Genomic DNA, 11,331 nt, shown 5'->3' with positions numbered 1-11,331 from the left:
GAGCCGGGTTCCGCGCGGACGGAACAGGAGGAAGGGGGAGGAGGGCGGGCAGGCAGCCCCTCCTGGAGCAGGTGGAGACCGACCAGTCGGCGCGGGAGGAAGGGCGGGTGGACACCCGGCCGCCTGGCCGCCGCGGGAGGAATGATTGGTCGCAGGCGCGTGCTCCGCCGTCTGGGCAGGTCTGCTGCGCGCGGGCCCGTGCGCGGTCTCGGTATCTCCCTGAGGGTTACCGATAACGAGGAAAGGGAAGGAATCTTGGAAGTCAGGTGGATGCCCCCGGAGCCCAGGACAGGCTGAGCACCGCCCGGGCCTCCCCGGGGCTTGTGCCGAGGAGGACATGCCGAGGAGGACACACGAGGCTCCTGGGGCATTGCTGCAGAAGCTGCTTCGCCAGGTGTCCTCACCAGCGGGGGAATCACACACGCACCCAAACTGAGGGACATCGGCTAAACTGCGAGGCGCTCTGTTCGGCAACGAAGGGCCGGGACTGCCCTCTGGGACGGGATTGAAGGGACAGGACAGCTGAAGGCTCCTGGCGGCTCTGGCCTCGCTGGGACAACTGGCAAAGCTTGGGCATGCACTGGGCTGGGTGGTGGGATTGCTGGGTTCCCCGCCCAGGGCTGAGCATTGTCCTGGGGTCACCGCAGGAAAGGTCCTTGTTCTCAGGAGACAAACGGTGCATGCAGGTGGATGGGCTGCGATGTGTGTAGTTGCCTTATCATGGGGGCAGGGAGCCAGCGACAGAGGGGAGCAGATGTGGCCCAAGGCCAACGTGGTCAGTCTAGGCCCAACGTGTATGACCTGCAATGTGTTCGTCTTGCAACTTCTATTTTTTGGTTGGGAAACTTTTCAAAAGGAAAAGATTTACAAAGTGTTTTAGAGGCTCTGAGGCTGAGAAGTTAACAGAGCCCCTCCCTCCACACAACTCAAAATCAGAACTAAAACTAAAATAAGAGAAGTTGGACAGGGTTTTGAATTTTCCCCACAATGACTGCGCAGTGCTCTTTTGGAAATTCTAAGAACAACATGCTTTCAAAAAAGGGTGTTTTCTCATTCGTGTCATCTGGCTTTGCCCTTTCGAGTGATGGACCAGAGTGGCGTGATGGCCCCTGGGTTGTGGCCTCGCACACGGGCGTGAAGCGCAGGCAGGGCTGGGGCTAGGGCTGGGTGTGTGTAGACTGAGTGGACTGGATAATGGGGTTCCTGTGAAGACATCCAGTGGTAGAGAAGTGAGGGCAGTCCGTGGGTCCTGCTGGAGGTCAGGGGGCATCTCTGTGGCCCAGCAGGACAACGCTGTCAGACAGATGAGGTGCCTGATTATACTTGTGCTGGACCAGTGGCCCTTCTGGAGGACAAGCAGGCAGGGCGGGGAAGGGAGAAACCAGCCCCAGCTTCTTGCCAGGCCCCGGTCCCCATAGCATGAGAAGGGCATCTCTGGGTCATGTTGTCCTTACCCAGAAACACAACAAATTCGGGTCATAGGTGGGGTTTGATGGATTGCAGGTGGCTCATGCTTCAGAATGCATGGGGAGGGGGGGGCTTTGTCACTGACCCCATGGGAGTGGCTGATCTCATGAGATTCGTGTTCAGACTGTCCTGCTTCAAACCCTGCATGGCTTCCCTTGTCCTGCTGGACAGAGCACAGACCAAATTCTTAGTGACCAGAGCCCTCCCTGAAGCTGTCTCAGCCCTGACTCCAAGCCCTTCCCCAGGCCGCTCCGCCCTCCTGGAATCCCACTGCCCATGAAGCTTCCCGAATGTGGATGTGGCCGCCCGCGGTGATGCTGTCTTCTCTGCCCTATTCCTGTGGCGTTAGGGTCTGTGGACTTGTAGGGGATTGCTGCTATGAATGGAGGGCCATCCTGGGTCCCCTAGGCATTATAAGCTCAAAAAAGGGGAGGGGCCAGAGATAATACCCTGTGTGGTCTTTCTATGCTGGGGATCTGCTGTTGCTGAAGAAATAGTAGTCAGATTACCAGTCTCCCCTAAAGCAGCACATCATCCCTCCTCCTCATGGGGGGAGGACTGAGCAAGAGCCCCCGAAAAAGCCCCAGGTGCCCAGGAAGAAAGAGCCCGAGAAGGAGCTGCTGTCCCTGAAGGTGCACGTGCCCTGGGGAAGTGCAAGGAGAAGTAGAAGTCAGTGACTCAGGGAGCATCCCTGTGGCCACTCGGGGATTTCGGTTCTAGAATGTCTCCTCTGACCTTGACTCCTGGGGAAAGCAGCCACACTGAGTCTGTGGGTGGAAGGCCCTGGATTGCTGGGGTCACAGCGCTGCAGAGATGAGAATGCCCTAAAAGGTGGAGGGAATCATTTAGAGCACTCTCCCAGCCCCCACTCCCGGGGCAGCTGCAGGATGAAACCAGGGCCCCTCGCGGAGGCCGGGCGGTGCAGGCTGGTGAGGGCTGGTAAGGGCATGGGGCTTCTCCAGCTTGGGTTCCCACTTTTAAAGTGGGGGGAGGGGCTCCTGGAGGGCTCAGGTGGTTAAGGGTCCCGTCTGACCTTTGATTTCAGCTCAGGTCATGGTCTCAGGGTCGGGAGATCGAGTGCCCCCCCCCCCCCACCCATGGGGTGCTCTGCCCTGAGTCTGCTTGAGATTCTCTCTCTCCCTCTGCCCTTCCCCAAGCTCTCATGCACACGCATTCTCTCTCTCTTGCTCTCTCTCAAATAAATACATAAATCAATCTTTAAAAAATAAAGCAGGGGGAATTCTAAGAACCGAGTCTGTTTCTGAACTCAGGGATTCCTCACCTCTCCCACGCGTGGGTTCCCCCCTGCAACACCCTCTCCTCCTGTCTTCCCAGACTCCTTCCTGATTGTGTGTTTGGTTCCTCCTTGGGAATCCCCGATATGGTAGGGGTTCGTTTCCATCACACTGAAACTTAACGCCCCTCCTGTCCATGCCCGTTCTTTTAGGGGCCACAGTTCAGAAGAGTGAAAATAAACATCCTCAGACAGACGACATCTAGCCTTGGCAAGAACGTGAGAAGCGGGAGCGTGCGTGCTGGCGGGGCATGGGAACAGAGAGGGCGGTAGCCACTCTGGAAACCGGTTTGGGCGTTTCTTTGAAAGTTCAGACGTGAGTTCACCGCGCGACCCAGAAATTCTACTCGCAGGCACCCGCTCAAGGGAAACAGGAACCCATGTCTGCACAAGGACTCATATGACAATGCTCGGAGCAGCTTTATTCACAGAAGCTAGGGACTGGAAGCGGATGAACGGATAGCAGCATGGGGTGTATCCTGGCAGGGTGGCGCCCGGCGCCCAGCGCCCAGAGGACGGGGGCCCTGGTGTGCGGGCACGTCCGCAGGGCTGGGGAGCGCGCCGCTCGGTGACAGAAGCAGACTCGAGACCCCGCGGTGTGTGATTCTGTTAGGTGAGATGTCCAATGTCCAGAATGGGCCAATCCGCCCAGAGAGCCGGTCAGGGTTTGCTGGAGCTGGGGGGACAGGAGCAACTGCTAACAGGCATGATTTTGGGGGGCAGGGACATGGAAACACCCTAAAACTGGACTGTGGTGATGGTTGCACAGCTCAGTAAATTCGCTAACCATCTTTGCACTGGACATGCATCGCGGATGAGCATTGTAACACCTGCTCCGATAAAACCCCAACAAGGTTACTTTGAAAGCGGTGCCGTCAGTTGCTCGTGTGTGTTTCTGAATAGCTTGCTCCCTTCACTGGCTCTGGCACTGCTGGAGCTTCAGGGCAGGAAATGGGTTCCTGGTCCTTTTCATGAGGGATATGGGAACAAGGACCACCCAGACGGACACTTTCTAAGCCACCTCGAGAGAGGACCATGGCAGTTCAAATGCACCCACCCAGGTTCCACGAAAATGGGGTTCTCCATCAGCAAACCCAGCCCAGACGAGAGGCCCCACCGGAGTCCTGTGCTTGCCGGGCTGGAACGGCGTCATAGCCCACAGGGCCTCCCACAGCCCCACTCCACCTGTCGGCCTGCTCCCTCCCTCCCACACTGCCCTGTCCCCTCCCCAGTGTGGGAGGGGGCCCTGGACGGGGGTGTGCTGGGATCAGGGGTGGCCGAAGGCTGCTGAGGCTGTTCCTGCCGGGCTTAGGGCACAGGGCCTCAGGGGCAGAGCTCCAAGCAGCTGCAGTTCACCCTCTGCACGTATCCGCCTCCCCACTGGGCATTGTCCAGCGTCAGGATGGCGCCCCCGAGGACCTCCCTCCCGGTGGCCAGTTTTGCGACCTCCCCGGGGACCAGCACCCGGTCCCAAATGGCCAGGCCTGCCATGCTGCCCAGGAAGGCCTCAGAGCTGTCAAACCCGCCCCCCATGCTGTCCTGCTCCTGGCCCAGCACGAGGGACCCTCCTGCAGGGATCTCATAGCCCTCCCTGAAGCGGGAGCCGGTGGCCATGAGGCTGCGGTCCACGTACAGCCAGTATCTGCCCAGGGTGGACATCCAGATGACACACACATGGAGCCACCGGCCGTCCAGCAGCGGCTGCAGGGGCAGCTCCCTGAAGGCCGGGTCTCCGATCACGAAGTGGATGGAGCCTGGGGCCAGGGAGTCCCTGCCGTGCAGCACAAGCTTGTTGTCATTCTCCTCCGTGGCGTAGGAGAGCAGGGTGCCCAGGCGGCCCGAGGCCGTGCGCACCCAGCTGCAGACGGACAGTGCTCGCAGGCCTGACGGGAAGCCGGGGCTGAGGAAGGCGACGTTCCGGGTGGAGGTGTTCGGGAAGACCAGCACGGGGCCCACGTCACAGGCTGGAAACAGGGGGAGAGTCAGCCCCAGCACCAGGCGGCGGCAGGAGTGTCCACACCGCTCCCGGGCATGGGCTTCAGACCCTGTGGCTGAGTCAGCACTGTGAGGCTGGCCGTGCAGGGTCCCATGGGTCTTTGCTGCACCATCAGCCCATCCTACAGGTGGGAAGACTGGGAGCCCGCGCAGTCTTACACCTCGGCGGGAGTGAGCCTCTGGACACGCCCCACAGCAGCGGAACCCCCGGCGTGAGCCTCCCGGGGCTGCCATCACGAAGCCCCACAAACTCAGAGGCTCCAAACAACACGAATCGAGTATCTTCCAGTTCTGGAGGTCAAAAGCCAGACCCGGGTCCCCTGACGAAAATCATGGTGGATGCGGGGCTGGCTCCCTCTGGAGGCCCCAGGGAGAATCCTTTCCTGCCCTGTCAGCTTCCAGAGAAGCCCCCGCTCATGGATGGCGGCCCCGCCTGTGTCTTCAAAGTGCGTCCCTCTAACCTCGGTCCCTGAGCTCACAGCTGCTTCTCTGACCTTCCTGCCTCGCCCCGGTGTCAATTCCAGCTCCCCTCCCATCTCACAGTCTGTAATCACAGCCAGAAAGTCCCCTTGCCGTGTGAGGGGCCGCATCCACAGGGCCCAGGGGTCAGGATGTGAACATCTTTGGGGCCATGCCCCTTCAGGTCTACCTGACAGAGGGGTCCATGGGGTGGGGTGAGGTCCAAGGTCCCAGTCGGCAGGCTGGGGACCTGCATCTCTAACCCGTCAGCCCACTAGACCCAAGGATGGAGGGCTCCCAGCCCCTCTCTTCCCCGCAAGGACCCCATCAGAATCTAGGGCCAGCACAGGAGACTCGTGTGGGCGATGGCTGGGGACGCGTCCTATTATCCCACCAGCCCTAATGAGAGGGGTCACCAAGTGGGAGTGGCGGCCCCCCCCGGCAGCACCCGACGTCTGTGCACACCCACCCCAGGGCGCTGGGGGGCCCGAAGACAGGCCATCACCTGCACAGCCCCCCTTTCTTCTGGGGGTGCACAGGGCTGTGAAGCCAGTGTCCTCTCCACACAGCTCGGGGGAGAAAGCTGTCCAGAGGGGACCAGAGGCCTGAGGAGGTGGGAGAGGGGAGAGGCGAGGCCGACGGAGTAAGGGCAGGCCGTGGTACTTACTCTCTCCTGGTCTCTCGGGGGGCCAAGCCCGCTGGCTGCCCGGGCCGGGGAGCGCCCGCGTCCCCTGGAGACCACTGGCAGAGTCCTGAGGTGGGTCCCCAGTCTCAGGTGAAGGCCTGAGCACCTGCCTTCCCCTCTGCAGCGTTGGGGAGCTGGGGCTCGGCAGCCCAGGCGGGGTCGGGGGCCGGGCCGGGGTCAGCCCTGGGGCCACGGTGCCAGGGCAGGCCACCTGCAGCCGGCCCTCGAGAGCAGCCAGCCTGGCGCCCTGGCCCTGCACGAGGTGTGTGAGGCGAGCGAGCGTGTCCTGCAGGGCCCTCAGGTCCGGGGCCAGGCCGGAGAGGGCGCCCCTCTGCACCTGCGGCTCCTTCCCCTCCTGGGTGCGCTGCTTGCCCCTTTCACTCAGCGCGGCACCCAAGGCCAGCAGCCTGGACTCCACCTTCCAGCTTCTGCGCTGGGTCTTCTGCATCCAGGTCTTGAGGTGGCTCAGGTCGCCCTGCATGGCGGCCTGCGACTGGTTCACGGCCAGAGCCACGGCCTGGGTCTCGCGCGCCAGGCTCTGGAACTGAGCATCGATGCCGTAGGACAGGTTGTAGTTACGGGCAAGGACTCGCAGGTGTGTTAAGGTCACCTCTTGGAGCCTCCGGAACTAGAGAGAGACACAGAGGGCCCGGAGGATGCGGGACAAGCCTTCCCACTCATGCTTCTGGGTGCCTGTCGCGCACTGGCCACCATCCACACTGACTTGATCCCCAGGCGGCTGCGCGAGGGGTGGGCCCAAGACCACACCCAGCCCCACGGCGGCCTCGCTCAGAGGCGCCCACTCTGTGGGGTGTGGGCTTCAGGCCCCCATCTCCCCCACGAGCCCCATGCCTCTCGCGCCTCCCACACCTCACCCCTGTGACGCTCAGGGTCCTGCCTGAGTGGACGTAGGGCAGGGTGGGCTTCGTGAGTGGTTTGTGGGGATCAAAGCGGGCAGAGCCTGCAGAGAGCTCCCAACCCCGTGCCCAGACGCCCCAGCACCCCTCCTGCAGCCCTCTCGGGGCTTCCCACACCACCGCCCGGCCCGACTCCCACCCTGTCCTCACTGTCAGTTGGCTTGACTTCCTAACAGAGCCCAACAGACCTTCTCTGCTGGTTGCCCCTGTAGGGGACCGTAGAGTCACTGATGGAAAGAACCCCGCACTCCGTGTTTGCATCCCCAGAGCAGGACTCTTACTGCTCTGTTTCCGTGTCGGCTGTCGAATTTAACACACAGCTGCCCCAGGTGCTGGCTACACTCACCTGCCCTTCCAGTCTGCGGAGCCTCTCGAGAAATGGTTTCCTTTGCCCTGCAGGGCTGGCTCCCTGTGACAAAGCCCCATGCAGACAGGCAGGCACAAAAATAAGGAGGAGAGACAGGGCCTTCCTCCGCGGGCAGCCCATCCTGAGGACGCGGAGAGGGCAGTTGGCTTTGCGCTGCTTGTTCCCGCCCAGCCCTCCCAGCTTTCCTTCTCCCACCCTGCCTGGGAGTCAGGTGCTTCCTGCCACCTTAATGAAAAGCATCTGCCCTCCAGTCAGTGAGCTCTGGAGAGCTGGAGGTTCCCAAGGACACAAGCTTAAAACAGATGCAAACAGTTTCTCTGGAAAATAATTCTGGGTTCAAGCCACAGCCTGGCTGGCTCAGAGGCAGACGGTGATTGCTTTAGCAGGGGCACATGGACTCAGCTCCCACCTCAGGGAGCTGGATGGGGCCGTGCCAGGGCCAGGGAGCCCCTGGAGCCAAGTCTCCTATGGGGCCCAGCGTGCTGGCCCTGCACGGAGGGGCCTGTGAGGCCCACCTCTCTCCCTCAGGTAAGGCAAAGGAAATGGGGTTGGGGGCCACCTTAATTTGTTTTGGGGTATAGGTTGTATGGTGGGCTGAATGGTGGCCTCAAAATGGGAAGTCCAAGTCCTAACCCCGTGAATTCCCCTGTACCTGTGATGTGAATTTATTTGGAAAAACGGCCCTTGCAGACATCATTAAGGATCTTGAGAGGAGACCATGCTGATAGTTAGGGTGTCCTTACAAGAGACAGAAGAGACACAGAGGAGAAGGCCGTGGGAAGACAGAGGCAGAGACTGGGGTGACGCGGGCACAGGGAGAGGCAGGAGCTGGACGAGGCAGGAGGGGTCCTCCCTGGAGCCTTGGGGAGCAGCACCCAGAACATGCTGACCTTGGACCTTGGCATTAGTTACAGGTCATTGGTTGTGGCCTGGGGACACTGACTCCCTTCCTCCCCTTGGGGGCTCTCTCCGCAGTTCCCCCTGCTCCACCCTTGACCAGTCACTCTCCCAGGCCACACTGGATCCGTGCATCCCGCTGCTATCTCCCTCCCCTTGCGCTCTCCTAGGCCCTTGCACTCTCCTTGGCCCTGGGCTCCTTCACCTTTGTCCTTCTGCTGCCACTGAAGTGGCACCTGGGGGAGAGGAGCCATGCAGGGCTGTTTAACTGACCCGGGTTTTATCCTGCTCCCTCCCTTCATCATGGTCCCTGCAGCGGTCCTGGGATGAGGTCCCCGCCTGCCCCACTTACTTAGACCATGGCTAGGTTGCCATAACCAGTGACCCCCATGGGGGAGCTTAAAACAATAAGTTTATTCTCTTGCAGTCCTGGAGCCCCGTGTCCTAGGGCCCTGCTCCTTCCTCTCCTCCCCAAGGCTCTGAAAAAGCTTTCATTCACGTATGTGGGCTTAGGACTTGGACCTACTTTTTGGGAACCACCATTCAGCTTATTACAGAGAGGTTTGAGAGGCTGGGGCACAGCACAGACTTGAGTGAAGGGACTCATGTGAGTCTGGATAGAAAGCTGCTGGGTCCCCAGGGCCTCCTTGACCTCCTGCAGCTGGTGAACACTCTGTTCACCAGCCCCGCCACAGGATGTGGTCAGCTGGCTCTCTGGGGACCCCCTTCCCTGCGCCATGTGGGCGGCTGAACCCCTGCCATGTGACTGGCCTGAATTGAGATCCACCACAGACATAATGCACATTGGATTACAAAGCTTAGTACAAAAAAGGAATGTAAAATATCTCACTAATCATCATACATTATACAGGACTACATGTCGAAATGGTAACATTCTGGGTTGATTGGGTTAAATAAAATATATTGGGGCGCCTGGCTGGCTCAGTCTGTGGAGTGTGCAACTCTTGATCTTGGGGTCATGAGTTCAAGTGCCATGTTGGGTGTGGAGGCTACTCAAAAAAAAAAAAACCCATATACACATATAAAATTAAAATTAACTTCACCTGTTTCTTTTCACTTTTTTACTACCGCCACTAGAAAATTTAATATCACATATGGGACTCACATCCTATTTTGATTGGACAGCATTGCCCTGGAGAGAGACTGGGCATGTAGCTGTGTGCAGGTATGCACTGAGACAGGTGACTTTCCTCCAATCTCCATCATCTGTTCTTTTTGAAAGAAGAATTTTAGTGGAAATTATACATACAACAAAATTCACTTTTTAAAAAGGTAACGCTAAAAGCGAGTTATTGAAATAAATGTCCACGGGGACACCTGGCTGGCTCAGTTGGTATAGTGTGTGACTCTTCATTTCAGGGTTATGAGTTCAAGCCCCACACTGGCCGTGGAGCCTACTTTATTTATTTATTTTTTTAAAGATTTTATTTATTTATTTGACAGAGAGAGAGAGAGCACAAGCAGGGGAGTGGCAGGCAGAGGCAGAGGGAGAAGCAGGCTCCCCGCAGAGCAGGGGAAACCTGATGTGGAACTCGATCCCAGGACCCTGGGATCATGACCTGAGCTGAAGGCAGTCGCTTAACCAACTGAGCCACCCAGGCGCCCTGAGCCTACTTTAAATAAATAAACTAACTTAAAAAAAGAAAGAGATGAGATAAATGTCTGCACATTGAATTGTGGGACTCTGAGCGTTCTGCCAGCTTCCATAAAGGAGAAGCCACAGCCCCAGGTAGGAGGAGGGTGGGAGCTTCTTTAGCCTTGGGGAAAAACAAGAGCGTCCTTTCCCCCATCTGTCAAAACAAGTTCCCCTCATCCACATACAGAGCTTCTTGCCCTTGACTGTCTCATGCTTAATATGAAGGCTAAGCTAAGGATCTCTAGACATGGGAGCCTCTGACAGAAATCTGCCCAAACAGAAAAATGCAGAGAGCCAAGGAAAAGCTCTAAACCATCTTAATTCCTACTCCCAGAAAGACAAGAAAAGCTTTGTGTCCGCAAGGCAAAAACATGGATGTTATGAGAAAAGGAAAAATCAACAAGGAAGAAGTTGCTCTTGAAGGATGAAAACGAGGATTTTCCAAATAATTAAATCAGGAAAGCTGAAAGGCAAGTTTTAAGCAATTGCCCAGAAAGTAGGGCAAAAAGACAAAGAGATGAAAAAAAAGAGAGAGAGAAAGAAAACATGGCCTTCGAGGTCAATCCAATGAAAAGCAAGTGCAGAGAGTGAGACTAAAAAATGGGAAGATAGTCTGGGAAAGTGTCACAGTCAAGGGCATCCGTCTGTCTCAAGACGGCGCACCAGAGAGGGCCAGGGGTCTCGTCAAGTGTCAGAACCCCATGGATGCGGAGAAGATTCTAGAAGTGTCCACAGAGGAAAAACCTGCTCAATGGGAAAGACTGAGACTCTCCTCAGAGAACTGAACGCTGGCTGCCAAAAATAGAGGAGCAAACCTTCACATCTCCAAGTGAAAATAATTTCCAATGAAAATTGTCCATTTAGCTCAAATGTGAACCTGCCTGGAGCAAAGAACAAAGACATTTTTCAGACACGTGAAGGCTTAAGAGGCTTATCTTCCGTGCTTCAGGAAGCACCTAGTAGCCTGACAGGCTTGGGGGAAACAGCGGGTCAAGGTCGAACGAAGCTGCTGTAGGAAGTGGAGAGCGAGGCTCTCATCCAGAAGCGGACTGGGAGGAGTTCCCGGAGTCCCAGGAAGGCATCCTCCTGGACTCCCCGCATCCTGTCCCAGCCCACATCCCTCGGGAGCATCCCAGGCCAGCCCTCCTCCCCGCCAGGCCCACACCTGGGAGGCACTAGCCGCGCACCTGCGCTCCCTGCGCCCGCGGCTGCCCTCTACCGCCCGTTCTCCTGCCTGCACCCAGGGCGGGAATTCCAAAACGAGACTTCTCAGCCTGCCTCATTTTTGTTTTTTTTTTTTAAAGATTTTTATGTATTTATTTGAGAGAGAGCGAGAGCGCGCGCACGCGCGAAGGGGGGCGGAGGGCAGAGGGAGACAAGGAGAGAACAGAGAATCTCCAGCTGACTCCCGGCCGGCCAGCGCGGAGCCCCACCCCGGGCCCTGTCCCACGACCCTGTGATCACGACCTCAGCCGAAATCAAGAGTCCCACGCTCAACCGACTGAGCCACGCAGGCGCCCACTGCCCAATTTTTCTTATCACTCTTTGCCATCGGACCTCTCGCTCCTGTACTTCATTTGTGCCCCTGATTTG

General features: G+C 58.0%; 1 protein-coding gene across 1 annotated transcript; it reads right to left on the bottom strand.

Annotated features, from left to right (window-relative positions):
* Positions 1 to 4,084: 4,084 nt before the first annotated feature.
* Positions 4,085 to 7,304, bottom strand: PTX4 (pentraxin 4). The gene is made up of 3 exons (XM_032425678.1): positions 7,164 to 7,304; positions 5,883 to 6,528; positions 4,085 to 4,725 (listed from the first exon to the last, which is right to left on the bottom strand). Exons 1-3 carry the CDS (start codon positions 7,302 to 7,304, stop codon positions 4,085 to 4,087), a joined length of 1,428 nt encoding a protein of 475 aa, XP_032281569.1.
* Positions 7,305 to 11,331: the final 4,027 nt, after the last annotated feature.

The sequence above is a fragment of the Phoca vitulina genome, unplaced genomic scaffold (assembly GCF_004348235.1).
Source record: "Phoca vitulina isolate PV1807 unplaced genomic scaffold, GSC_HSeal_1.0 scaffold33, whole genome shotgun sequence".
Taxonomy (NCBI): Eukaryota; Metazoa; Chordata; class Mammalia; order Carnivora; family Phocidae; genus Phoca; species Phoca vitulina.
Note: the sequence above shows the minus strand (reverse complement) of the source record. Positions and strands in the feature narration are given on the sequence as shown.

Bases quoted from the DNA above. Each gene is read 5' to 3' on its own strand.
- PTX4 (XM_032425678.1), bottom strand. From the start codon at position 7,304: ATGGGCTGCCCGCGGAGGAAGGCCCTGTCTCTCCTCCTTATTTTTGTG. The intron at 6,529-7,163 runs GTGAGTGTAGCC...GTCTCTCTCTAG, and splicing joins TCCGCAGACTGGAAGGGCAG to TTCCGGAGGCTCCAAGAGGT. The intron at 4,726-5,882 runs GTAAGTACCACG...CCCTGTTTCCAG, and splicing joins CCCCGAGAGACCAGGAGAGA to CCTGTGACGTGGGCCCCGTG.